The sequence below is a fragment of the Saccopteryx bilineata genome, chromosome 7, assembly GCF_036850765.1.
Source record: "Saccopteryx bilineata isolate mSacBil1 chromosome 7, mSacBil1_pri_phased_curated, whole genome shotgun sequence".
Lineage (NCBI taxonomy): Eukaryota > Metazoa > Chordata > Mammalia > Chiroptera > Emballonuridae > Saccopteryx > Saccopteryx bilineata.
Window position 1 is genome coordinate 104,010,253 of NC_089496.1, and position 27,208 is coordinate 104,037,460.

At 41.0% G+C, this 27,208-nt stretch overlaps 1 protein-coding gene across 1 annotated transcript in view; it reads right to left on the reverse strand.

Annotated features, from left to right (window-relative positions):
• Window positions 1-1,210: 1,210 nt before the first annotated feature.
• The window catches only part of CACUL1 (CDK2 associated cullin domain 1), a 52,813-nt gene continuing 26,815 nt past the window's right edge, over window positions 1,211-27,208 (reverse strand). The window contains exons 4-9 of the mRNA XM_066239983.1: window positions 20,361-20,456; window positions 19,355-19,457; window positions 15,403-15,492; window positions 12,113-12,251; window positions 4,985-5,028; window positions 1,211-4,567 (exon numbers count right to left, since the gene is read on the reverse strand). Of these exons, the coding sequence (XP_066096080.1) occupies window positions 4,527-4,567; window positions 4,985-5,028; window positions 12,113-12,251; window positions 15,403-15,492; window positions 19,355-19,457; window positions 20,361-20,456 (513 nt within the window). The 3' untranslated portion in view covers window positions 1,211-4,526. The remainder of the gene's footprint in view (window positions 4,568-4,984; window positions 5,029-12,112; window positions 12,252-15,402; window positions 15,493-19,354; window positions 19,458-20,360; window positions 20,457-27,208) is intronic.

Consider the following 27,208-nt stretch of genomic DNA (forward strand, 5'->3'; position numbering starts at 1 on the left):
GGCTGTGCTGGTGGGCAGCAAAGCCTCTTATCTGCCTTGACCTTCCATCTACTCATAAGCATTCCTGTTCCCGCCATAGCTCTCCACAAATTCACATGTGAATAATTTCCCCTGAATCGCACAGCTCTAATATTGACAAACAGGACTAATGAGAGCAATTAAACTGTCATCTGTTTCACAAAACACACCCTTCTAGGAGAATATCCAGTCTTACTGCATTTAGTACCTAGTCACAACATTAAAATGACATGTGGGAATCAATACAAAAAACTTTTTTTTCAACCCACTGAATTCATCCAAGAGCCACACTCTAAATTTCCCAGAATTGTAAGCCACGACATCTTTCTAAACAATCCAGTCCAGCCAGAACTGAAGCCCATTTCCAACCAGCAGGGTACAGCATATACTAAGGTCTTGTAAGTGTGCACCTCCGATTAGCATTTTCTGTAGCTCGCCTACAGCCACGCCCTCCACCAACATGAGCGGAAACAGTAGGACTGTGCCACTCAGCTGTGCAAGAGGCTCAAGTAGGGTCTTGACCAGTGGAGGTGGGCAAGTGTCAATGACTTAACTGATAAACAGTGGGGACAGAAGAATCACTTCCCTTGGAAAAGAATAGGGGTCCTTTCATATACAGCGTGGGGCAAAAAAGGTTTTACAGCTGTTCAGTATGCAAAATACAGAGTTTATTCTTGTAGTATTTTATTATAGTACTGTCCATACAAACAACTGAAAATCCACTTGGTGCCCCACCCTGTATCCTGGTGGCCAGAAACTAGGCCAAATTTCAGCAAGGTAATGAAAATAATCAGAAAGCCATTTCTCCATAAAGTACTATGACCTCTATTTTAACTTCTGATAAACTTCTGAATTTTGTCTTATGCAATCATATGAAAACAATAATCACAACCAAAAAGTCCTATGACCCTCTTAAAGGTGTTAGCCAAGAAATTCACATTCTGATCTTCAATTTTAAGGCTCCCCTAAGAGGCCTCGACCTGGAGTAAACATAATACTCTGAAGCTCAGTAAGACACCATAAAGAATTTAACTGAAAACATCCAAACAAGGGTTTCACAGCGAATGTAGGTTATTTTGTGTTGCTTTTTAATGGTCAAGTTTCTTATATCTCAGATTAGTGTATTCCTAAAACAAGGTTGAATTATTTTAATAACAGTTGCTTATTAAACAATTGGCTTTTGGCTTAAGGGCTATACCTCTTGCACGATAATCATGGAAATAATTGTAATAAAATAGAAAAAGAACATGAAAGAAAAAACAGCCAGCTAACAACACGACAACACATCTGCAAGATTACTCTGGGGGAGTAAACGGGCTTACTAAAGACTGTGGTCCACGTGCTCCTGCTCACTTCACACCTGCAGATCAATGGCATCTGCCAGATCGCCACGCCCTCTGCTATGTGCAGACAGCGGCGCGGTTCTCTGTGCAGAAGGCCATCCAGATCCCTGTGCAGTCAGTACAGAATATTGCGAGGTGATGCATGTGCAAACTCTTCCTGAGGAATTCTTTTCGTGTGCAAATCTGCAACCCCACAGAAAGCATCTACATGTAGCCAGGAGGCCTGCAGTTTCAGGGGGCAGCCGCGCTGGGGATGCACGTGCAGTGTTCATGACCTTGAGCATCCATTCTTCTGCAGTCCTCATCCTATACCCCAAAGAAATGGAGGGGAGCTACCTCAAACTTTAAAGGGGCAGGGAAAAATATAACTGTTCCACAAACTGTAACAATGCACAACTCCTGCACCCAGGTGTGTGCTTCTTCTCACTCTACCTAAGAACCGTCTCAGGGTTTGCTTTCTGCCCCACAGAAAACAAAGCACAGCAGTTGTTGGGCTAGGATACAGCGGTGGCACCGGAGGGCATAAGATGAGTTCTGAAGATTCAGCCAAATTTTAAAATAAGTACCATCTCTCAAAACCACTGTCATCTACTTATACTTTTACGTGACGTTATTGCAACGTGCTTGAACTAGCTTTCTCTTGGAGGGTCATGATTCAGGCTGCACAAATGCACTAGTCAGTTTTGCCAAATCAACTCATGGGCTGACTAACAAGCCAATCGACCACATGTACAATCTTCTGACTTGGGCCCCACAAAAGCCAATGTTTAACTGGGGTGGAGGAACTTTACACTGCGCCGGCAGGGCTGTAAGTAAATATCAGAAAAGACTTTCTGGCCGACAGTGCTTCATCAAAATTGAGGACAAATCTTATTTCTTCTCATGTTGCAAACTAATAATTTTGTTAAGAACCTCAATTAAATAAGCAAGGTCCACTTTGGCTTAAAATCAGTAGGTTCTTCATACTGCAGCGCACCCTGGGGGAAGAGTGAGTAACAACAGGACGGCTGTACTAGAACGTGGAGATGCCTCCCCTGGGCCTCCCCACAACTCCAGGCTGGCTGCAATCTCTGCACAACAAATTCAGAGAAACTGAATTTTGCAGACTTTACTCAGCCCACTTTTGTTCACACGTTACACTAAAAAGACAATATAAAATATTTCTCTATTAACTTAATAATGCAAAAACATCCAAAGATTTTAATGCCAATTCACATGATTAATAAATACAATGATTTTATAGGGAAAGTTCTGTTGTTGGCCAAAGAATAGTCTCAAAAAAGCATTTGGGTGTATTATTAAATTACTGAAGAATTCATCCACATAAAAAATCCAATTTTATTCCTTGCAGAAATATTATTAAAACCACCCAGGAGACTTGACTCGCAGGTGCTCTTTATAAGCCCACAGTAAGCCTTCCACTGAGGAAAGTCAACTCTGGCCATCGTGGTAAAATGGAATTTCTCCTTGACACTAGAATGTTACTGGTGCAGCAAATCAAACCTTCCAGGGCAGACAGGGAGCCCGTACATGTTCTTACAGCCGTTCGGTGTTTATCAAAACAATTCATGATACCCACAGAGTTAACGAGCCTAACTCAAGTCCTCCACAGAATCCCCAACTCTGGTTGATAAACACTTAAAAAAATAAATCTGACATCCTTTACTTTTAGCTCTCTGCCTGAACTCCTCAGAGGACTTCTATTAGATGACGTATCTGCTCCCAAGATCACACTTCTAACTCTCGCACTCCCCCAACTCCCCGAAAAAGGACAGACTGAATGGGCAGAGGCAACCCTCCTGAAAGACCTGCACACCAGAAGGGGGCAGCCTGTCTCCTTTATCTGCTCCAAGTTCTCTGAGGAAGAGTAGCCTGACATCGCCTAGCAGACTGCAGTATAATGCGCAATTTAAATTCAAGCAGAAGAGGAAGGAAAAGTCTTTCGTTTGCCACATCTTTTTCTCCGCCTTTCAAGAGCCAGAATCAGCTTCGGCGTCTGAACGGGATGAAACAGCACTGTGGGTACAGAGGAACAGGCCGGGCCACCCCCTCTAGCAGACTCATACAATGTTTAAAGATGCAGACTGCAGACCAGTTTTTGTTTTTGTTGTTCTAAAGTACTTATACCCATTTACAATGAAATGGATCAGGAATTCCACACCATTGATTATATCTGGAGCTAAGAGCCACCTCTGCTTCCCGAGGCACCACAGGAGCTGGCTTTTCCTGTCGTGTGCTGCTCAGCATTGAACGGGCTGCTTCGGGCTGAAGCACTGGCCACCCCTGACCCAGCGCGGTGCAGAACCACAGCCGCTGGTGAAGTCGTGTTACGTGAGAGAGGGTATGGAAATGCTCTACACGAGCTGGTCCCCAACATTAACATGAGTATGCCATGGAGGCGGGAACGTGACCAATGTGCAACAAGGGTCGGTTTTCCCACTCTTTCAGCATCCTGCTCTGAAGTCCCACCTGACAGCTTGGTGGGTTAGTCCATGATACCATCCACCTTCTCAGGAAGCATTTGTGAGTTTGACAACGTGGTCAGAGAGTTGCAAAGTGCACAAAGCTCAAGGCACAGAGTAGAAAAAAAGTTGTGACCTAATGGGGAAAAGGGAGAGCGAAAGCATTGTCCTTTCCCAAGACTTTCTAATGCTAAACAAAGACCAACTCTTTTCAAGGGATTTGTTTTAGTTACGGGTGAAAAATACTGTATTGTAATGATCTGCTTGATTTTAAAGCAAAAGGTATCTTGATGTGTGAAACCAATCCACCGAGTGCCAAGTCCACAAATGAATAAAACAGTGCTTAGAAAAAATTCTTCTGCTCTTACATTTTTGGAGGAAGCTGCTGATTTGGGCTGCGGGATTTCACATAGCAATGATCATTTCCAAGATGCCTGTTCCTCACAGAATCTGGAGATAGATTTCATTAAAAGATTGTCCCATTTCAAAATCATCCCCAAGTCTAGCAGCAACTGACAGTTTCTTTTTGTTAGTTTTTTGTTTTTTAAAATTACAAATCAAAGTAAGAAGTCCAACACCTTCCAAGAACAGCTTTGTGACAGAGCTCCCGAGTGCAGGGCCCCGCTGTGCTCTGAAAACAGTCCAGTCTCTGTGGCTCCAGGGTGTCCTTTATTCAGAAAGGAAAGCACATTCAACACATTCACTATCTGTACCCTCTGGAACTCGCACATGCTGATGAGTTGTCTGAAAGAAACAAGGGAACAGGACAAAGCATGAATAGTAGGCAGTATGTGACAATGGTAGGAATCTGCCTATTGAACACGCATTCCTCACCCCTCTCCCTATCCCCCAAAAGGAGATTTTTTTTTTTACTGTGGTTTTGAGTGGAGCGAAAGGGCGGCTAGATCATCAGCTACTGAGATGGGGCACGGTCCCATTCTAGCTGACTAGAGGATCTGTGGCCTCTTGGCAACCTGCCGGAGAACCACCACCACCAATGGGACTTCAGAGCAGCCATAGCTTGCCGGATAATCTGTTCTTGGTCACACCAATGAGACCAAGAACACTGGGTGGCATTATATTCACTGTCTGGTCACTTCCAGGGCTATTTCACATCATAAGACCATCAAAGACGGTAAGGAACATCATTACTGTACTTACTATAAGTCAACTCATCCCCAGCTCTCTTCCGGGACTGGTCGCCTCTGGGAATTGAAACAAGAAGAGTGAGTCAGCAGATCAGCCTGGCGTCTTCACATACCAAAACAGGAGAAATGAACTGACACCACTGATAACTGGAAACGCACCAGCTATTTCAATTCTAACCCAAAAACCTATTTTAAAATAGACACTGAATAAAATAGACATTAAATAGTAGCTGAGTCATTTATAACCTGAATATTCTGAGCTAATGGGCGCCGTCTTTTTTAAATATAGAAAGCTATTAAATGAAGAAGGGATTATCTACAAAGATGTTTTCTAGAAATAGGTTCAGACTAAAATGCCTTTTGAAGACTAATCTGGGTTCTGTTATCAACATCCCTAGTGACCTCATAGTAGGGCAAATTTCTAATATGAAACAGAAAAGACAATTCAAAATCTTACTCCAAAAAGCCCTACGATGAAACTGAAAACTGTTCCGAACTTCTGAAAAACCTCAGAATCTCAAGATGAATATGAATACCCTTCTTGCAGGTAGGAGACCATGAACCTTTGCATGTTAACCAGTTTATCTTCAAATACCAACGAAGTTCTAGTTCCACTGTAGACTACAAAACAGAGGTTCTGACTAGGTCCTAGGCTACCATAAATCCTATTTTTGTCTCTCTAGTTTCTCAGACAAATGACTAAAATGTCAAAGTAGTAACAACCAATTCACTATTTTTTTTTTAAGATTATTTATTTATTTATTCATTTTTAGAGAGGAGAGAGAGACAGAGAAAGAGAAGGGGGGAGGAGCTGGAAGCATCAACTCCCATATGTGCCTTGACCAGGCAAGCCCAGGGTTTCGAACCGGCAACCTCAGCATTTCCAGGTTGACGCTTTATCCACTGCGCCACCATAGGTCAGGCCCAATTCACTATTTTTTGATGCTGCCCAACACCCTGTCCTTGGCCACTTTTCTTTTCCTTGTATGTTCTCCTTAGTCTAGGGCAGTGGTAGTCAACCTGGTCCCTACCGCCCACTAGTGGGTGTTCCAGCTTTCATGGTGGGCCATAGCGGAGCAACCAAAGTATAAAGATAGATTTAACTATAGTAAGTTGTTTTATAAAGATTTATTCTGCCAAACTTAGCAAAAATCTGACAGAAAGTACTTAGTAATTATTATTATATGCTTTAACTTGCTGTAACTCTGCTTTATAAATTTTATAAAGTAAAGTGATTTCCCTACTTTATAAATCACCATTACTGTGGAACTGGTGGGCTGTTAGAAAATGTTACAACTAACAGAGATACAAAAGTGGGCGGTAGGGCCTAACCAGGTGGTGGCGCAGTGGATAGAGCGTCGGACTGGGATGCGGAAGGACCCAGGTTCGAGACCCCGAGGTCGCCAGCTTGAGCGCGGGCTCATCTGGCTTGAGCAAAGAGCTCACCAGCTTGGACCCAAGGCCCCTGGCTCCAGCAGGGGGTTACTCGGTCTACTGAAGGCCCGCGGTCAAGGCACATGTGAGAAAGCAATCAATGAACAACTAAGAAGTCACAACGCGCAACGAGAAACTGATGATTGATACTTCTCATCTCTCTCCGTTCCTGTCTGTCTGTCCCTGTCTATCTCTGCCTCTGTTAAATAAATAAATAAATAAATAAATAAATAAATAAATAAATAAAAGTGGGCGGTAGGTATAAAAGGTTGACTACCCCTGGCCTAGAACAATAATCATACTGGTCCGGGGACTGGAAACACTGCCCACTGCCAGTGGGTCCCAGCTTGGACTCCAGCTCTGACATGTCCCCCTGCTCTGCAGACAGAGCCATGGCCTCCTCACCACTGCCGCCCGGATGACTCATACACACTGCCAGTTCACCACGGCCAGGACGAACGCTGGCTGCACGCCATCCCTGCTCCTTCCGCAGTCTTCCTCAGCCAAGGGCACCGCTGCCCACCCAATTCCTCAGGCCAGAGTCCTAGCTCTTCCTTGACTCCTCTCTTTCCCTCACTTGGGAGCATTATATCTCCAAACAGAATCCAAAATGAACCACCCCTCATCCACTCCACAGTGACAACCCCAACCCAAGACACTACCATCTCTCCCCTCCATAACTGCGGGAGTCTTACTATTAGTCCAAACGAGAGCCAGAATGGTCTCTCATAAAAGCACAAATGAGGTTATTTCATGCCTCTGATTACAGCCCTCAGTGGGTTTCCATTACAGTTAAGAATCAATTCATTTTCTCAGCCCTGTGAGATCTGGCTCCTGTCTACCCCTCCACCCTCCTTATCTACCTCTGTTCCCTCCACTTCGGTCTCTCTGGCTGTCTTTCTGTCCCTTGGACATGTCAGCACTTCTGTACTTACCACTTTCCTGCCTGCAATACCCTCCCTGGTTCACCAGTGTCTCTCTCCCTGTCAGCTGTTCCCTAGCTGCGATGGTCCCTCCTCAGAAGGCACAACACTACCAAGTTAGCGGGAACAGCCCCTCACACGTGCTCTGATCACGCCCTCTCCACCCCATACTGTTTCATTCTCTTCATAACATTTACTATTATTTGAAATAGTTTGTTCACATGTTTATTATTTATCTCCCTAAATTCAAGCACAAGCTCCACTAAAACCAGCAACTTTGCCTGTTCACCTTGTACCTAGAACAGTGTCTAACACATCGAAGACAGTAAGTTATTTGCTGAATTAACAAATAGTGAATAATTCATAAATGGTCTCCACAGAGGATTAAAATGCTAGCTCAAGTAATTATTTTCTGCTTCTGAATACTCTACCAGATTACCAAAACTGTCCCCTTTCTCTGGTTTTGCTCAAGACTAGGAGAGAAAGCTCTCGCTGGGCTGGGCGAGGGTCCTCGTGGCCAGCAGGAAGAGCACCGTGTGACCTCTGAGGGGTCCTCTCGGCTGGGCAGTTAGAGAAAAACAGCCTAATGTTCTGCACGGACGAGCCTCAGGTGGCCTGAAGACCCTGAACAGGTGCCTACGCTACTTTTTAACACCTCCATCTATTGTGAGCACTCCACCCACCGGCCAGCCGAGAGTCTTCGTCACTACTACTCACACTCACGTCATCACAGAGCGCTCGCCACATATTCTGCACAAACGAGGTACTGCTGATGAAAAAGAAAATGTAGGGTTTTATATAGGGAACCTCAACTGCTACGGACAATCTTCACTCCCAACCCCCAAAAGCTAAATAAAAACTGAACATGGAAAAAAAAAATCAGATTGAAACACAGATGTGAGACCTCAAGGAGAAAGAAAGCAGAGTGTGAACGTGACACACGCAAGAGGTAGCCGAAGACATTACCTAGCACAGCAGGCAGGGGACGCTGTGGGCTGCGCGCCACCTTCCCCTGCTGCTACAAGGAAAAGCGCCAATCTACAGCAACCCTCTCAGCTACAGAGCAACACCACCCCTACCCTACAAAGTTCTATCTGCCTTCAGAAATCCAGGTACCAACTACTCAGAGAGCATTTTATTTTCCTTTTAAAGCTATCTGGTCCCCGCTTTGAAGGGGACCACAGGCTGGTTGTGAACAAGCAGGCTATCTCAGAGCAGGTCCATTCCAAGTTCCCAAATGAGCTTGTCTTCCATCATGCAGTGTGACAACAACAGACACCAACCTGTCTTCCATGACAATAATCAATTCGATTATGTAGGTAAACAGATAAAAAACGCTGTTCTTAACTTATATGTTAACTCTAGCTTTGAAATAAGTCCACGTGGTATTTTTATGCACCTGAAGAGCTTCCACACAAACTCCAGCTCAAATGAGGATCTGTCCACTAAATGCAAAAGAAAATTTATAATATTTGACAATATTCACACGTTATTTTAAATTATTTCAAAGATAGTCTGTGCCATTCACATTAAAGCTGTTTACTGCCTATTGAGGACTCCATACATCATGTAAGTAGAACATAATCTTAAATGAAAAAATATCATAGTTTACACAGTGGAACAGGAATCATGCAATTGGTAAGAAATAAACCATAAAATGACCATGCATATCGGAATACCCAGTAACAGAATTCTTGTTAAATAGCCTGTACAATATTCTTTAAAAAAATTTTAAAAAGCTTTTTTCGTACCAGTGGACACCACTTGTTCTAAAACAAGTCTGGCCAAACACTGGTCACGGGAGGCATTGCAGGTGGCAGGGCAAACGCGGACCGAGAGCAGGATGCGCACACGGGCAGACGCTCTCCCGGCGGCCACACGTGTGGCCCTGCACATCCTTCTGCCCGGGCTGGGCCGGCTCCGCAGTGGGCCATCCTGAGCCGGAGGGTCAGTCAGCCCAGGCAGGGCCCACTCTGTGCTAAACTCCCATCAGAACAATCTGTGAGGTACACCTTCATACTCACAGTAAACAGGTAGCAAAATACTAACTAGAAATGGCCCAATTCACTTGGTAAAATAAAACAGTTTAATTTTCTCAGGTCTTAGGATACAAAGGATCCAACTTCCACCAAAACGCCAAGGCACTTCCCTGAACACAGCCATCTTGGCCTTGGCAGAGACGTGCCATGTTAGTCATTCGTGTCTGAGGGCAATGTCACATGAAGCTATTCGTGGAGTTGGTTACTTGCCCGCAGCAAATTTATGTAAGAGCCACACAGCAAGCAGTCCTGCATTCTGCTGTCATGTTCCAGCTCCGAAACCAGGGCTAAGAAATGTCTCTGAACATGTTTAAATAGTTACCCACAGTGCTCCCAAAGGAGAAATCCCAGGAGCTACTGGTAACTCCCTAAACTGCTTCACAGTGAGGTTTTCAGGTTATTTGGTTTTTAAAGATACCGCTAAGTTCATCTCTAGAATTAAAAGAAATATTCAAACAAAACATGAATAAAAGCATAAAGGACTTCAAAATTATGGTAATTTTATGCCTATGATTATAGGGGAAAAAGCATAAAAGGTATACTCAGTTTATTCTGCATTTATTTTAAAATGCGTAAGGTAAAACTTCTAACTACAATTCAAAACACATAAGCCAGAAAAACAAAAACTCGTAAAGTTACACAAAAATTAAAAAAGAACTTCTACATGACTTAAAATTAAAAAGAAAAACCAACACCATAAAAGTGAAGTCAAAAGACAAACTTTAGGAAAAAAAATAAATGTCTTATTTATCTCAGGCAAAAAATCAATCTCTTCACTATAGAAAGAGCACCTAGAAACTAAAAAAATCAAACAAACAAACAGAAAAATGAGTAAAGGACAGTTTCCAGAAAAGGAAATACAAACATGAAAATATGCTCAACCTCACCCATAACGAGAAATGCAAATTAAACCAATTCTAATTATTTTTCTTCACCTGCTAGACTGGCAAAAATCCAAAAGTTTAACACCATACTCTACATGCAAGGCCATGAAGAACAGGCACTTCCCAACTCGGCTGGTGTATATATATGCAAAATGGCACAATCCCCTATGGAGGGCAATTTGGCAATATTAATCAAAATCACAACTGCAGTTACTTCTGACCCAGCCACCCCACTTATGGGAATTTACCCTCCAGATACACCTGGAACAAGTAGAGAATTAAGCACAGCCAAGGCTAGTGACTGCAGCATTCTGTGTAATAGCAAACAACTGGAATTAATCTGGTTGCCATCTACTGGGGACTGGCTAGTTGTAGTCTATCTACACAACACAATGTGTAAGAAATGGGTAAAAATTAGAACATATATTTTATTTACCTGTATCTGTGTATCAAGAAAAACACTGGAAGGAATCACAAGAAACTACAAACAAACAATGATTACCTAATTGGGTGAGGAGAGGATGGGGAGACAGGCGGGAACAACACTTCTCAGTGTTTACTTTTGATGCTCAAAGTGTATCATTTGAATTTTGAACCACACAAATATATAAGCTTTTCAAAAATGAATAAGTAAAACTACTGTAGCATTAAGTGGCCTTATTCTGTGTATAAAAATAATACTGCTGTTATAAATATTACAGTTTATGTCAGGAAACAAGTGACCACTGGACATCGGAGAGAAAAACTAGTTGTCTACACGCCACCATTCCCCACTGGCCCTTCTTCCCTGACCACTGAGCCTTTCCAGGGTAAGCTGCCCGTGCGTGGGGTAATACCAGTGGATTACTCAAGTGTCCCCACCACCACGTGAATACAGATGCCACCAGGACAAACTGGGGAAAAATGCCAATCCATGGGTCAACAAATGATCTGCTTTATTTCCTAACCTGTGCTGAAACCAGAGACTTGGTAACAGGGATCCTGGCCAAGACCAACGTTCTGAGATTTAATGTGGCCTCAGAAGCTATGAGAGCGAATGTCCGTCCCCAGTCCTCCTGAGATTGGTGAGTCAATGGTCAACCTACTATTTGTTGTCACACTGTGCCTAAGTGAGGAGGCCAGGTCTCTTCCCTTCCACAACTCTCTTCCTTTAATGCCGCGGGTCCAAGTAAGAGTAGATATGTAAGAACGGAAGTGAAGAGGAAGGGGTGTGAAAATGTAAGGTGCTAGGTACCCTTCAACGATGTGGTGACCGAACAGCCTTTTCCCACAGGAAGTCACAAGGTTTTACATAGTTTATTTTAGTTGAAAAGACGCACTCTGCAGATTTTCTGGGTTACAGCCAACCACAATATCGAATTGTAAATTGTAGGGAAATTAGCAAAGTGTACACATCAAAACCAAGGGAGGGAAACTTTCTGGCCACATTAAAGAAATACTCTACTTTTTTTATGAAGAAACAACTAGAATTTAGGGCAAAAGTGAAAATATAAAAAACAGAATGTTTGTTTATAAAGCCTCTTCATATTAACTTAGAACAATACCTTATAACTGATCATAAAATTTCTACAACACATTTCCAAATGTTCAGAACTAACAGGATCAAAACCAGACAAACTCTTGGAGGCGCCCAGCCCAAGCGCAGCCCAGCGAGAAGCCCCTCCGCAGAGCCCCTCCAGGGAGGAACAGCGGCCGTGAAGCCAGCACCCAGGCCTCCGCATCCTGGACGGCGAGCCCCCGCCGCGCCGGGAGTGGCGCCCCAACTCCCGTGGTGATTTCCCCTCCAAGAACCTGGGCATCTCTGCCCTGCCACTGGCCTAAGAAAATGAACATATTTTGTCAGGAAAGGAAAAAAACTTGCCTCATAAAACCATTCTGTATAAGTTCTCTCTGAAGTTTCTGATCTTGAGCAGCATATTCAGAGAGTTCAGATTCCACCGCCGGAGGGAGAATGTTAGGAATAAATTTAGAAAAGAGAGCTGGAGCCATCTGAACCCACTCTGTGAGGGAAGGAAAAGGTTCATTAAGAAAGTCACATAGACACGTTAAACGAAAAAGAGAAAGTTTTAGTTTATTCAATATGTATTAAACCAAACTTAAGTGCTTTCCCATTGTGATAACGAACATATAAGAGCTTATATTTCCTTTCTAAAAATAATTTACAGTGTAAAGAAAGAAGATGGTTTTACATTTTACTGATATAACAAAATTTAATGAAAATCTCTAGAGAATTTTAAATGGGTCTCATCAAAAGTTCTAAATATGAGGGAAAACACGAATGATAACTGAGGAATTGTGAGTGGGAGGCGAAGTGGAGGGAGAGGGTTGATGGAGGTACTAGCCCTTTAAAGCACTAGTTAAAACAATATACTAGACCACAAATAGGACTGGACAGGTAGTAGTAAGCAGACACGTAAAAAAGAAGTACTACAGAAATGGAGGGGAACTTAAACATTCACTGACTAAGATAGGCTGGTGATAACTGATAAGTACTTTGGAAATAAAAACTTATTTTGACTCGTGCTAAATGCCAGCAAATTAAATATATATAACAGTAAAAGAAAAGAATTAAATGGTTAATTATTTTTTAAAATAATCAAGAGAATAAAGAAAAACATTCAGAAATAAAAGAAGTCTAAGGAAAATATTTGCATTAAAGATGAATTAATATTTTTATTATAAAGCATTTTTATAAACCACTAAGACCAGATAAATGAAAGACAGGAACTGAATAATTCATGAGAAAAAATAAACGGAATAAATGCCTTAATATTCACAACTCAAGCTAAAATAAGCGCAGTCCCTTCCCGCTCCTCACTGAATTAATTCTTCGCTATAAACAATGTGCACCTGTAGCAGGTGTAGCAGAGGCATGATGAAACGAGCACTCTCTCTCCTTCCTGGTGGCCCTAACTGAGCATCGTTACCCTTCTGGAGTCTTTTCAACTGGCCCTTTCAAATTTTCCCTCTTGGAAAACATCTTAGCTGAGTATATCAAAAACTATAAAATGTTAAAATAAAAAATAAATTTTTTAATTAATTAAAAAGCTCAGTTGGCTAGAGCGTCACCCTAATAAGCCAAGGTTGCAGGTTCGATCTCCAATCAGGGCACAAACAAGAATCAACCAATAAATCAAACAAGAGGAACAATAAATCAATGTCTGTCTCTCTAACCCATTCCCTACAATCAATATTTAAAAATGTTTTTTCAACCATAAAATATCAGTGCTCTATTTATTCCACTGAGCCCAATTTAAAAGTTGTGATCTGAGTAAATACAATCTAAATTTGAAAAGGTTATGCTAATGCTGTGCAAGGCTGGGTCACTGGTAAGTAAAAAATATTTCAACATGACAACAGCTAAGTTAGAGCTGGCAATAATAATAATAATAATAATAAGCACTGTAAATGACACAAGAGCCAATCCACTCACTTGTGTCTCTCCCTTTAGCTCGGCTCAAATGTGGTTAAGAGTCTGTAACACAGCGCTCTGCAGAACCACTGAACAGTCAGTGCGAGCTGGCCGGAGTTTGAAAGACCTGCCATTGCACGCGACTCCAGGCAGTCATTCAAGTAAAGATGGAGAAACAACAACCAAAGTGTGTGTTAAATGAGGGAGGGCCGGATAGGATGGCTGCAAGTATTTTTAAGCTGAGCTTCTAAAACCAAAGGAAAACACACCTAAAATGATAATGGTCATCAGAATTTCCAAGGGTTAGGGCCCAACAATCTATATACACTTTCAAAAACCTTCTTGGTCGACTCCAAAATCTGCCCGTGAGAACCACTGCAATAAAAGAAACTTTGAAAATTCAACTCTTAAAATAGTTTAACCTTAATCTGTCAGGTAAATAAAACTGCTTTAATAAACCAGGAACAATGGTCAAGACATGTAAATGTCAAGATATGTTTAATAATAATTAAGAAAATGCCTAGGGTTACAAAAGTTTAGCCTGTCATAAAACTCACCTTTCAAAAGGACAATTCTCAAATAGAGTTCTCACGAGTAATATGAATCCTTTATAAGAGCCCAAACTTAGATAAAATAGCAATTAAATGAAAATGTATCTCTAAGTGTTTCTACCCTTAGTGACTACTTTTATTCTGCAATTTGTTACTTATGATAAAAGTCAGAACTTTTATGATAAAGCCGCATACTTGGAAGGCAGAATTTAGAAATTTGTCATATTGCGCTTGAACACCTTCCAAAATAAAATAAAATAAATCATTCACAAACTAGCACTAAAGGAAAAACCTGTGAGCCATTTCATCACATTTAGTAAAATGAAATTCAAATTTCTGAGAAACTAGAAAAACATCAGTTTATTGGACACACATAATAAATTTGCTATTGTTATAAGTAATTATACAGTTAATTTGCTTAAAAATTATGATGAATAGAGCAAGTCCTGATTAAATATAAGTCACATTAAATCTGAATATTGCGGAAGTCACTAATTGTTTAACTAGCCTGACGAGGAATCTGACCTCACACTCTATACTTAGCACTGCAGTTTTCACTTGATTTCCATTTTTAGCAAGCTAAATTCTGACATATCTTCTAAATTAAACAAGCGATCAAGCCACCAATTAAAATAAAACCACTGTACCCAAGTGTGTAGTCAAAACAGTTAACATTAGCATGCTCATTATATTAGCAGGTACTGTGGTAAGAAATTTAGATCAGGTTTTATTTCATTTAATTCTCAAATGATAAAAGAATTTCACATAAAAATGAAAGGAGACCCCCTCTTCCTGCGGCGGGTACACTCCAAGACCTCCAGTGGCTTCCCTGCGAGTTCCACAACAGGCCTGAGAAGGCGGAGTGTGAACGTGGAAGCCTACGCCTGTCCGTGGTGGGGGCAGGAGTGAAGGAGAAACTCCATGACAAACAACGCAGAATTCATGCCAGGCATGAGCCTCAATTTCATCAAAAGTGTCTTCTACAAATTATTTCCTAAATGTTCATTTTCACTGGAACAGAGATCATTCCAATTGAATCCTGAATTCACATTTCACAATGATGATTTTTTTTTTTTTTGCCATAACAAATCCAAATACCATCAGGCCTCAGAAAACACAGAAACACTGTCCTCTTGGATAGGACTGGAAACAAACAAGCCCGACCCCAAAAGAAACGTACAAATTTACCTGGTCTGAGAGTATACAGGCCTTTCACAATATTTGCCATAGTTGAAGGTGTGACCTGAAATGGTGTTGACTGCGCTTCTATAAGTAAAGCTGAAATAAGAAGAAAAAATGGGATATGAAAATGATGGAACACTTACTGTGACGGTTTTTCTTTCTATTACTACGTCTCCCAAAGATGGAAGGGTAAACAAGTACAAGGATAGAGAACAGCCCAAGAGGACACACCAAGAGGTTATATACACTAAGGCTTTTTTAAATCCAATGCAACAGAGCTCGATCTAGTAAATAAACATGTACGGTCTGTGGAAACACTAATGGAAATAATTCAAGTCGTGGAGACTCTGAAAACGAGTAAAGCTTTCTAAAAGCAATGGTATGATGGTACTTAGTAAGCGAGCTCAAAGTGCTTCCATTATGTTCACGATTCAAAAGATTTATATTTGGGAGATAAAATGTTCTCTAATTCTCTCAGTCATTTCTCTTTCCCCCAAATCACCATGTTTGAGGCTCCTGGGATTTCTCTAAAAGATGTGTTATTAGTCATTTCGTTGACTGCAATCAGAGTCGCAAATATGTTCTGTTTCCTTACCAAAGGTAACAGCAAGAGACCACGCTCGCCCACCCTTCTCACTGTCATAACCCTGGTAACTACAGGACCCTGACGGGACATGACAACAGAGTCAGCTTTCTTTTAATTTTATGAGAACATTTTTAAATGGATAGAAATGATTCCTCCAGGTAACATCATTAACAGAAACGAGTTCCATTATTTACTGGATAAACAGGTAACTACTGATTCAAAATGGTTCATTTTTAATTTTTCTCTCAAAAACCTGTAATTTACTAACCAAAATACTCCATACAACTTGGCATACTTTTACTCTACGCCAGGCTTGTCAAACTGTACAAGCTGCTTTTCTTCTGTTCATGTTTTTTAAAAAAAAAAAAAAAAAAAAAAAAAAGGAAATGCCATCTCTCTTGGCCAACAATGACTCCACAGTTTCAAACAGTCAATGTGAGTTACACTTTAATTTATGTGGTAAAGGCCAAAGGTACATTGTTCAAATTTATCCTTTGGATTTATCATCACTAGATAATTATAATTCTAAATGGCATAGATAAATTTTAAGGAGACAAATGTTAATTTAAGCACTACAGAAAATGTTTTAAAAATATAACATTTAAAAATTAAAATTCTAAATTTTAGGTTCTGAAGGAGTCTCTTCTACTCAAGTTCTGCTCTAACTTCAACATGTAGCCCAAACCCAGGCTCTAACTACTATATTAATTCATCTTCCTACTTTCTGACCAACTGTTCTGACCTTCAATAAGTCTTGTTCCAATTGATGGCTGCCAGATGAAAAAGGGGTTGGGGGGACTGTGTGAAAAGGGGGGAGGGGTTAAGAAGTACCAATTACTTATTAGCAGAATGGGTGTTCATTTTGTCCTGCTGTATTGGTTTTAAAACATGGTCCCCAAATCCTTTTGGCATGCCTCCCATTGAGAGGTGTGTCCATGTCCTCTCCCCTGGAATCTGGGCTCTGTAACTGCCTGCCCAACAGACTATAGCAAAGTGACATTGTGCCAAGTTAGGGCCCAGAACCTAAGAAATTGGCAATTTCTAGTTCCTATATCTTGGGAAATTCACTCTTAGAGGAAACACAAGAGAGAAACCAAAAGCCAGTACAACCTGCCAGTCATATAAGTGAGCCATCTTAAAAGTCCCCAAACCCTGATGGGGTCATATGAGCCAATGCTGACCAGAGCAGAGATAAACTGCCCTAGCAAGCTGGTGAGCAAAATAAAATAGAGTTGTTGTTTTAAGCCACTATGTTTGGGACAATTTGTTACACAACAGTAATAAATGAAACACTAGCATTTCCAAATGTATCTGAAGCCAAGTTAAGAAAATTACTGATCAGTTTCTTAAAAATTATAGAAATTGAATGTAGTTATGTGTTTTGGTAGAGTGAAAGGTGAGTATAGGAAAATGTGTTACTAGAGACAAGAAATCAATCCTTAACAGCTGTGAGGTTTTTTGTTTGTTTTTTTAAATAATTTTAACCTCTCCCAGTTCCACCCCTAGTCAAGGCACATACAGGAACAGATTGATGTTCCTGTCTCTCTCACTCTCTCCTTCCTTCTAAAATCAATAAAATAAATATTTTTAAAAAACATTTAACCTCTCTGTGCCTCAGTTTTTCCATCTGTAAAATAGAGGTTATGATCCTACCTTCCTTAGAATTATGAGAAATAAGTAATACTTGTAAAGTGTCTAGAACAAGTCCCACACCACACAGTAAGCCGTGTGTGTGTGTGTGTGTGTGTGTGTGTGTGTGTGTGTATGTGTGTGTTTGGTTTAGAAACTCTTTTTGATGATCACGCACATAACATTGTCAAATATTTATGAGTTTCTTGTTGTTACACAGCCCAAAGCAATGAGGCCAGGGGTCACTTTTGTATCCCTTACTCTAAGCACAATGCCTCCTGCCCGCTCAATATCTCATAAGCTCAGTTTTATCCAATTTCTAAAAGCTTAAGCCTTTCAGTTTACTTGGGAGAGAAAAGGCATATCCACCTGTAAATGTAATTTCTACTGAAAATCAGATTATATTATAAACAAAAGAAAGAAGTAATCTGTTTATGTTTTCTCACACCAGATCTGGACTACCATATTCTCTTTGCCCAATAAAATTATATGCCCAATAAAAGTTATTTCCAAATTGATGAAAAATATAAAAACACATTTCTATAGTAAATAAGTTTTACTACCAAATTACACTGGTCTAAAGAATTTTAACAGGAAAGACTCCAAAATGCTGTGTTATAGCTTATAAAAATACACAGACAATGTCAATAGCAGAGATAATACTTAAGTAGTCATAATTAACAGCTGGAATATATCATGATATGTTTCAAGATATCTATAAATGTTCAGCCAGCACTTAAAAGGGGGGCATACTCCCAAGATTCTAGACCTCTATTATGATTCTGGAATCTCTTCAGAACATAATAAAACATATATTATCTTCACCTTCAATATTATTTGAAAACTCTGCCTTTCTAAAATAAACTGGCCCAACGTTGAATATTCCTTCTCTTCCTTTACACTCAAAAAGGTAAGAGTTAATGGTCAAACTTACAATTCTCTGGGAAATTCTGGTAAAAGTTCATTGTGTTAATACCTATGATTATAAGAAAGTAAAAAATACTACAAGCCCATTTAGTATGTGCTAAATTCTAACATACTTAATGATATAGTGCATAAATATGAGCTTTTAAAGGATCCTGACACATCAGGTTGTCCAGGATTCCTAAACGCGCTGGAGAGGTCCACTGTTTTAGGAGAGGTATGGTAAGACGCAGCCTACTGCGAGGGGGCAGGGCCTGGGGATGGGGGAAAGGAAGCCACACTGAACCTGCCCTCTGATCTGCTTTCTTAACCTACATAACCACGTTAAACATTTTACAAACCCCAATCCACAGGAGAGAAAACACAGGACCAGAGGCTCAGAAGCTTGCATGAGACAGTTAATAAATGACAGAGCCAGACAAGAGAGGGGTTTCTGCACCAGAGTAAAAATCAGAGAGGATTCTGTGCTACCACTTCAAAGATATCACACTGCGCTCCTTAGAGGTACCAGTGACAAAGGTAGGGGTGAACCCCTTAACAATGTCTCCCCCTGTCAGAAGAGGAAAAAAGGCAAGGATCGGGCCAGACATGATACACTGTTGATTAACATGGCTATGCAGCTCCCAGCTGCATATCCATGACCTTCAAGTCCTATTTTCAATTCCTCGTGCCCCTCTCTACAGAGACGGGCTTCAACACCTTCTACTGTATGATTCAGAAGATGTCAACAGTGGGGTTTATGCGCCAGTGCTCTCTGATCAAAACAATGTATCTGTCACGGTTAGTGTTCTCTCACTCCTGGTAGGCTGAATTACTTACGCATTAGGCTGTAAATGTGCTTTTCTGCAACATGTTCCGTAAACAGCTTTATAAGGTCATCTTTTAAGTCTCTGTTAAGCTTGGTTTCAATGTAAAACTTATTCTGAAAAAGATAAATTATTTTTCAGTGCATCAGTTAGGGAAAATGATTAGTTAATGAACTGAAGAATAAATTATTTTAGGAAACAACTCTTAGAAGGCATCAATTAAAACATAAAAACCCAACATCGAACAACATAAGAAAGTCCTGTCCTATTTACAGGTCTTTTGGGAATGGGGTTAAAAGAATGGAAATGTAAAATGCTATAAACCATACACTCCCCCCCAAAAGAACATGGGAAGATACCAACATGACCTGACAGGGATGTACAGACACATGGACCCACAGTGTGTGACAGGCACTTAAAATGCCCTTTAAAAATACCTTATCATCTGCCCTGGCCCTGGCTGGCCGGCTCAGTAGTAGAGCGTCAGCCTGAATGTGGAAGTCCCAGGTTCAATTCCCAGCCAGGGAACACAAGAGAGCACCCATCTGCTTCTCCACCCCTCCCCCTCTCCTTCTTCTATCTCTCTCTTCCCCTCCTGCAGCCAAGGGGCGCTAAATTGGCCCGGGCGTTGAGGATGGCTCCATGGTCTCTGCCTCAGGTGCTAGAATGGCTCTGGTTGCAATGGAGCAACACCCCAGATGGGCAGAGCATTGCCCCCTGGTAGGCATGCCGGGTGGATCCCGGTAGGGCACATGCGGGAGTCTGTATGACTGCCTCCCCACTTCTCACTTCAGAAAAAAACACATACACACACAAGCTTATCATTTAAAGGTAACACTGGGAATCACTAATGACAGGCTGCCCATTTTGAGAGCAGGTATAAACATGCACCCACTAGCTCCCACCATACATTCCACTTCAATGGGTTAATTTCCATTTCTACTATAATGTATAGTAAAAAAAATACAGGACATGCTTCGCTCTCTATGCTTAGACCAATAAAGCAAACCCTAACTTACCATATATATGAAAAGAGGCACAATGCTCTGCAATGCTCCCATATACTGTCCAAGAGCTATATTAAATCTTTCAATATAGAGATCTGGAGGGCTGGCCTGTGGGAAAACATAAAGGTGAGCATTCTAGGAAACCAGGTTTAAAGGCCTTCAGTCACAACCTCAAGTGCAAATGGCTCTACCTACAAGCTTCGAAGGTGTACAGTGACTCTCCTTACTTCTAATTCAGCTTCCATGAGTGAGGACTTAAGGTCTGGTGCACACTAGATGCTTTAACATTTGTTTTCCTTAGTCGTCCTAACTGCCTGCAAACCGAATGCTATTTCTACTTTACATAGGAAAGAACTGGGGCTCAAAATATTTAGTCACGTGACTACGGCCTCACAGCTAACAAGCTCAAGAATGGAGTCTCAAACCTTGGTCAGCCTTAGTCCTTCCATCTACTGACATTCCTTTTCTTAGCACCCTAAAACCTTTAGAGGAAAGTTCAAATTCCCAACTCAGGGCACTCTCTGCACTCACATCCGCTCCCTCATGTGCAGCCCAGCAGAGCAAATCCACAGACTGCTAGCAGTTACCCGACAGCATCTGTAGGCTGTTTCGTTCTTCCTTGACCAGCCATGTTTCTACCTGAATGTCTTTAGCACCGCCCCCTAACCAGATTCACCTGGCTAACTTCTCCTTCTCCTTCAAGATCTGTCACTTACTTCTTCATAAATACTAGGATATATGGCCCTTCAACCAGGAACCATCACACTTCCACACTTCTCCCACTGGGGGGGGTCTCATCACTACACTTCAAGTCCCTGGGGAGCAGGACCAATGTCTTATCATTACATTTCCAGTGCCAACCACAGAGCCTGGAACATACTAGGTATACATAAAGGCATGTCGCACAAGGGCAGTCTTACTTAAACCCAAATTTATTAAAATCTAAATCTAACCTAGCCTTAAGTCTAAATTATTTCACTATTTAACAAGGCTTTATGACATTACACAATTCATTTTAGTCCCCAAATTCAATATCCACACATATAAAATAGGAAAAATGGTAATGATGCTATTTCTAAGATGTGCTTAGATTCCAAGAAAATTACGTATAAGTGCCTTGAAAAAATGTCAACTATTATACATGAATATGCAACAAGTAAACTTTCTGAATTGCCTGACCAGGTGGTGGCGCAGTGGATAGAGCATTGGACTGGGAAGCTGAGGACCCAGGTTCGAGACCCCGAGGTGCCAGCTTGAGCACGGGCTCATCTGGTTTGAGCAGAAGCTCACCAGCATGGATCCAAGATCGCTGGCTCGAGAAAGAAGTTACTCGGTCTGCTGAAGGCCCGCAGTCAAGGCACATATGAGAAAGCAATCAATGAACTAAAGTGCCACAACGAAAAACTGATGATTGATGCTTCTCATCTCTCTCCATTCCTGTCTGTTTCTATCTATCCCTCTCTCTGACTCTGTCTCTGTAAAATAAATAAAGAAATAAATAAAGAAATAAAGTGTCCAAAATAAAAAATAAAAAAAAAAAACTTTCTGAATTAACTACCCATTTGTCTAATACTTCATAAAAACCCATGAACATTATTAAAAACATTCCTTATAAACTAAAGGAATTGGGGAAAATGGTTCCACATTATGGGCAAACTTTTAACTATAACTAATGAACAGAAACACATGTAATCTCTCTCTCTAAAGTGGTTCAATGAGCTCTGGAAATAATATTTCAGTATTCAAAGAAATTAATTTTAGAAGTATTATATGAAAAAAATCTGAAGTTTTTGCATTAAAATAATTTTCCCTTTCGTAAAAGGACACTTTATCTCAAAGTTAAAAGTATGAACATTGATCAAAAGGCATACTTAGTAGCAGACAGAATAAATAAAATTGAATTCCTTATTCTCTTCAAAAATTCCCAAAGCCTCAAAGGTTAGGAGTAATAAAAGGTACTTTTTGTACTGAATGAAATGTCAGAACATTTACTTAGCTTTTTATTTCCACATTTCACATGGCACTTACTCAAAACCTTTGAAATGGCAGGACTATAAATTATAACAATCTTCTCAAATAAATCCAATCTCTTTACTAGGAACCTAAAGAAAAGCTATTTTTAAAAACTAATCAAATTGTTCATCCTTAAAACTTAGTCAGTATACTCTGGGCCCCAGTGGGGAAATCACTACCTATTTGATTTACATTATTTCAACATGAATATATTTGGCTTAGACATTAAATGACATTTTTTACCCTTAAAACAAGCAAGGTTCATATTCTTCTCAAACAAGAAAAAGAGGGCCGCAAGAAAAATAACTGTTACTCCAAACTTGTTCCAATTTTTCACAACAGACCTGATTCCCCTCAATGTGTGACATGGCCGGTAGTAGGAATTTTTGTTTTTTAATGAGTAATGTATTCATCCAGTTTAAAATTCAAATGTTTTAAAAAGTTTCATTTCTCTCTCACTGGGCCAACACTTAATTCTTTTATATCCCTACAGAAAAATTTTACGTATATGCAAAAACTAAGTATCTCATTTATACCCTTTTCCACACAAACGCTAACATACAATCACACTGATCCGCAACTGTTCCAAAAATGTATTCTGGAAACTGGTTTATTCTAGTGGTTCTCACATATTTGGTCTCAGGAATCTTTTATACTCCTAAAAATAACCAAAGATTACACAAAGCTTTTATGATATAGGTTATATATGTCAATATTCACCACATTAAAAATTTAAACTGAGGTTTTTTTGTTTGTTTTTTACTAAGTGAGAAGCAGTGAGTCAGGGAGACAGACTCCCACATGCACCCTGACCAGGATCCACGGGGCAAGCCCTCTACAGGGCAATGCTCTGCCCATCTGGGGCCTTGCTCCACTGCTCGGCAACTGAGCTATTTTAGCGCCTGAGGCAAGACCATGGAGCCATCCTCCGCACCCAGTCCAACTTGCTCCAACCAAGCCATGACTGCAGGAGGGAGAGAGAGGGGGGGGGGGGAGAGAGAGAGAGAGAGAGAGAGAGAAGGGAAAGGGAAAGAGGTGGAAAAGCAGATGGTCCCTTCTCCCATGTCCCCTGACCTGGAATCAAACCCAGGACATCCACACACCGGCCAACGCTAGACTGCTGAGGTAAACAGCCAGGGCCAAAACTGGGTTTTAAAAATATAAATTCATTCTAAAATGACAATAAACTCATTTCATTTCAACATATTTTAATGTTAAAATACAGCTTTATGTTTTAAATGTAAATATTTTCCAAAACAAAAATAATTAGTAAGAAGAGTGGAATTGTTTTCAGATTACTGCAAGTCTCTTTAGAGTCTGGCTTAATATCTGCTTCTGTTTGAATGAGCTATGTTGTGTTGTTTTGGTTGAAATAAATGAAGAAATATCTATCCTCACAAAGATATATAGACAGAACAAGAAGGCGTATTGTAGCAGCCTTTCACATACTTGTGGATATTCTTTGAAACTTGACAAGCGGCGGTTTCGTAAAGGGTAGCCGCAATATGAAATCAGAAACTATATAATTCGTTGCTCTCTAGCAATTAAAACCCACTGGTCTATCTTCTATTTAGAATGGATCTTTTACACATACATTTTATAACATCACAAATTGGTCACTACATACTAAGAGTTATGCAAATCTTCCAAATGTTGACACATTTCACTATATACAAAAAACTGCATTTGTAATATCACCACCTATCTAATCAGAAGAGTCTTTCTAGGTACTGAGAAGTGATAAAGGATATGGTGGTAGACACAAGTTTTCCATAGTTCTAACTTTCACTTCAAAGCTCAAATTTTAGCATTGACAACAAATGTCAGTTGTTACCCTTGAAGTGAAAGACTTACTTTATTCATTTTTGAGAAAATGTCTGTCAAATACCAAAGTCTAAATAACCATAGTTTGTCAATGTGTCATCCTTTCAAATAAAAATAGTGAATAGTATTCTACAGCGAGGAAAAAAAACAAGCTAGTTTAGCTCAAAACTCATATAACCACCAAGGGCTTTTCCTCAAAACAATCATTGTGCTTTGGTATGCAGCTTCCCATCTGAGCACACGGGATATTTTTTAAAGTATACTCAAAGTCACAATTTCATAAAATGAATAATTTTCACTGCTTCTTGCAGGTCACTCTTCAGTGGAACTGGCTTGTTTCTCTTTGGTTTTCTCCTGCGAGTGTGTGGAAGTGAGGCGTCATGCAGACACCAGCAGTTTCCCTCACCGTGGCTTTTGTGCCATCAGAGCAAATGTCAACAGAGAGAAAGGGCAAGTAACACCTTAGTAGCATTAGAAAGAGAGTTCTCATTTTGCAGACCCTCTGAAAGGATTTCGGGGACCCTCAGAGGTCCTCAAACCACACTTTAAGAAATCTGTTCTTCTCAGCGGTAGAGCGTCGGCCTAGCGTGCGGAGGACCCGGGTTCGATTCCCGGCCAGGGCACACAGGAGAAGCGCCCATTTGCTTCTCCACCCCTCCGCCGCGCTTTCCTCTCTGTCTCTCTCTTCCCCTCCCGCAGCCAAGGCTCCATGGGAGCAAAGATGGCCCGGGCGCTGGGGATGGCTCTGTGGCCTCTGCCTCAGGCGCTAGAGTGGCTCTGGTCGCAACATGGCGACGCCCAGGATGGGCAGAGCATCGCCCCCTGGTGGGCGTGCCGGGTGGATCCCGGTCGGGCGCATGCGGGAGTCTGTCTGACTGTCTCTCCCTGTTTCCAGCTTCAGAAAAATGAAAAAAAAAATAAAATAAAATAAAAATCTGTTCTTATAAGTACTGTACAATGGTGACTGTACTATTTAATCAGTACCCAGACTGATTATTTTTGTTCATCTTTTGTTATCACAATATTGCAATCAATGACTTCATACAGATGTTCTTTTGTAGACAATTTTAAACAAAAAAATTTAAGGTTAAAATGGTAGAACTAGATGATAACCTCACGTATCATTAGATGAAAACAAAATAATTTTGACACCTAGCTTGGAAGACCCCATCTGCTAAACATCACTTAGTAAACTGTGAGAAGTGCCTCAGAGCAAGAAAAGGAAGCTCAGATTTGATACCTATGTCAAACCTTCACAGGTGGGGCAGGGACAGAGCTCGTTATGACCCTGAAAACTAGGTAAGGAGGTTCAGTCAGTTACTCTAATTAAATGTGTATTAATTTTAGAATGACATGATTTGTTTAATACTTTTACTACCCAATAAACAAACATACTATAATCTAGGCCAGTTCTGTCAAACAGAACTTTCTGTAATAATAGAAATGTCCAGTATGGCAGCCATTAGCCACATATGGCTACTGAGCATTCGAAATGTACTTAATAAAGCTAAGGAAGTGAATTTTTATTTCATTTTAACTTTAATAGTCACATGGGGCTAGAGGTCATCAAACTGGACACTGCAGATATAAAATACAAACAAGGCTCACGATTCCAAATTAAGACACCTCCTCCTCCTATGCCCCACTTTCCCCACCCAAATGAAACATGAAAAATTAAGAATATATGATTTTATGGTCACAAAAACATTCTGGTTTTCTTAAACAAGTAATGATTTTTCCACGTTAAAATGAAATCGGGAAGAAATAAGGGTAGGAGGGAAGAATCTAATAACCATTACAAAGGCACATAAATCTTTAGAGTAATCCACGTTCACTAAAAATTTTTTAATTAAAAATACAATTATAGAAAAGTAGCCACTACCAACATTGCTAGATAACTATCATCAACATTTTGTTCTGGTCTGTGTGCGAGTCTCTGTGTGTGTCTGTATGTGTAACAAATATGGAATTTCATTACTTTGTGATCTGCTCTTATTACTCAGCTACATATCAACATCTCCCAAGTCTGGTTAACCTACATAATCTATTTTTTGAGTTTATCAGGGAACTGAGGTCTCTGCATCAATATTTTACATACAGAACGTCCAACCAGGTGAATGAATTCCCGAGAGTGACACACAGAGCGCTTCTCCGCTGGTGATGGCAGCCTTCAGAGCTGGTGAGACAACCACAGCAATTGTAATGAATGGCCAAAGGCCAGGTGTGATCTAGCAGTACAGTCCCGGGGGCCTCACACAGGTAACAGGCAAGCCCAACCGTTTACTGAATCTGGTCCACCCCGTTTTTACAAATAAGGCTGTACAGGTACAGTCACGCCCAGCCATTTACAAATGGTCTCCGGCTGCCTTCATGCTGCAACAACTCAGCTGGCAATGAGCAACAGAGCCCAGAAGGCCCGCGAGGGTATCTGCTCTCGGATGCCTAGGAGAAAGAGTTTACCAGCCCCTGTTCCAGACCTTGAACCTGGGAAGGGTGGGGCCGCGGGGAATGGGAGCCCCGACTCCGAGGGCTCAGACTCCGATGACATATGGGGCAGGAGCAGGAGAACCAAACTGAACAAAACCCCACAAGGTGGGCCTCTCACCTCCCGCACCGGCACCACGGAACGAAGAGCTGTCCGTCCACCCCCTCACTGCTGGGGCAGGGCAAGGGTGCCAAGAATGCCCCTCCGTGAAGCAGGCCCTGCTAAGAGCTGAGGGTCAGGCCGGAGGAGTGAAAAACAGGAAACAGCTAAAGAAGTCAGCGGACTAGGATGACTTCTCACTTGCCCATACACCTCACCTCTTAACGCGGACCAAACCTACCACTTAACCCGATCTGCTTATTTTTTAAAGGAAACTTTTTCCTTATCTTTTCCAATTTGAGAACATAACTGCCTCAAAACAAAACGTTTATTTTAAAAAGAGTAGAGCTCATAACTGTGCTGCATTCACTGTGACAATGTACAACCGCAGTAGCTGTCCTGTGGTTAAGCCACCTGACTCTCCTGCTCATCAGAGTCC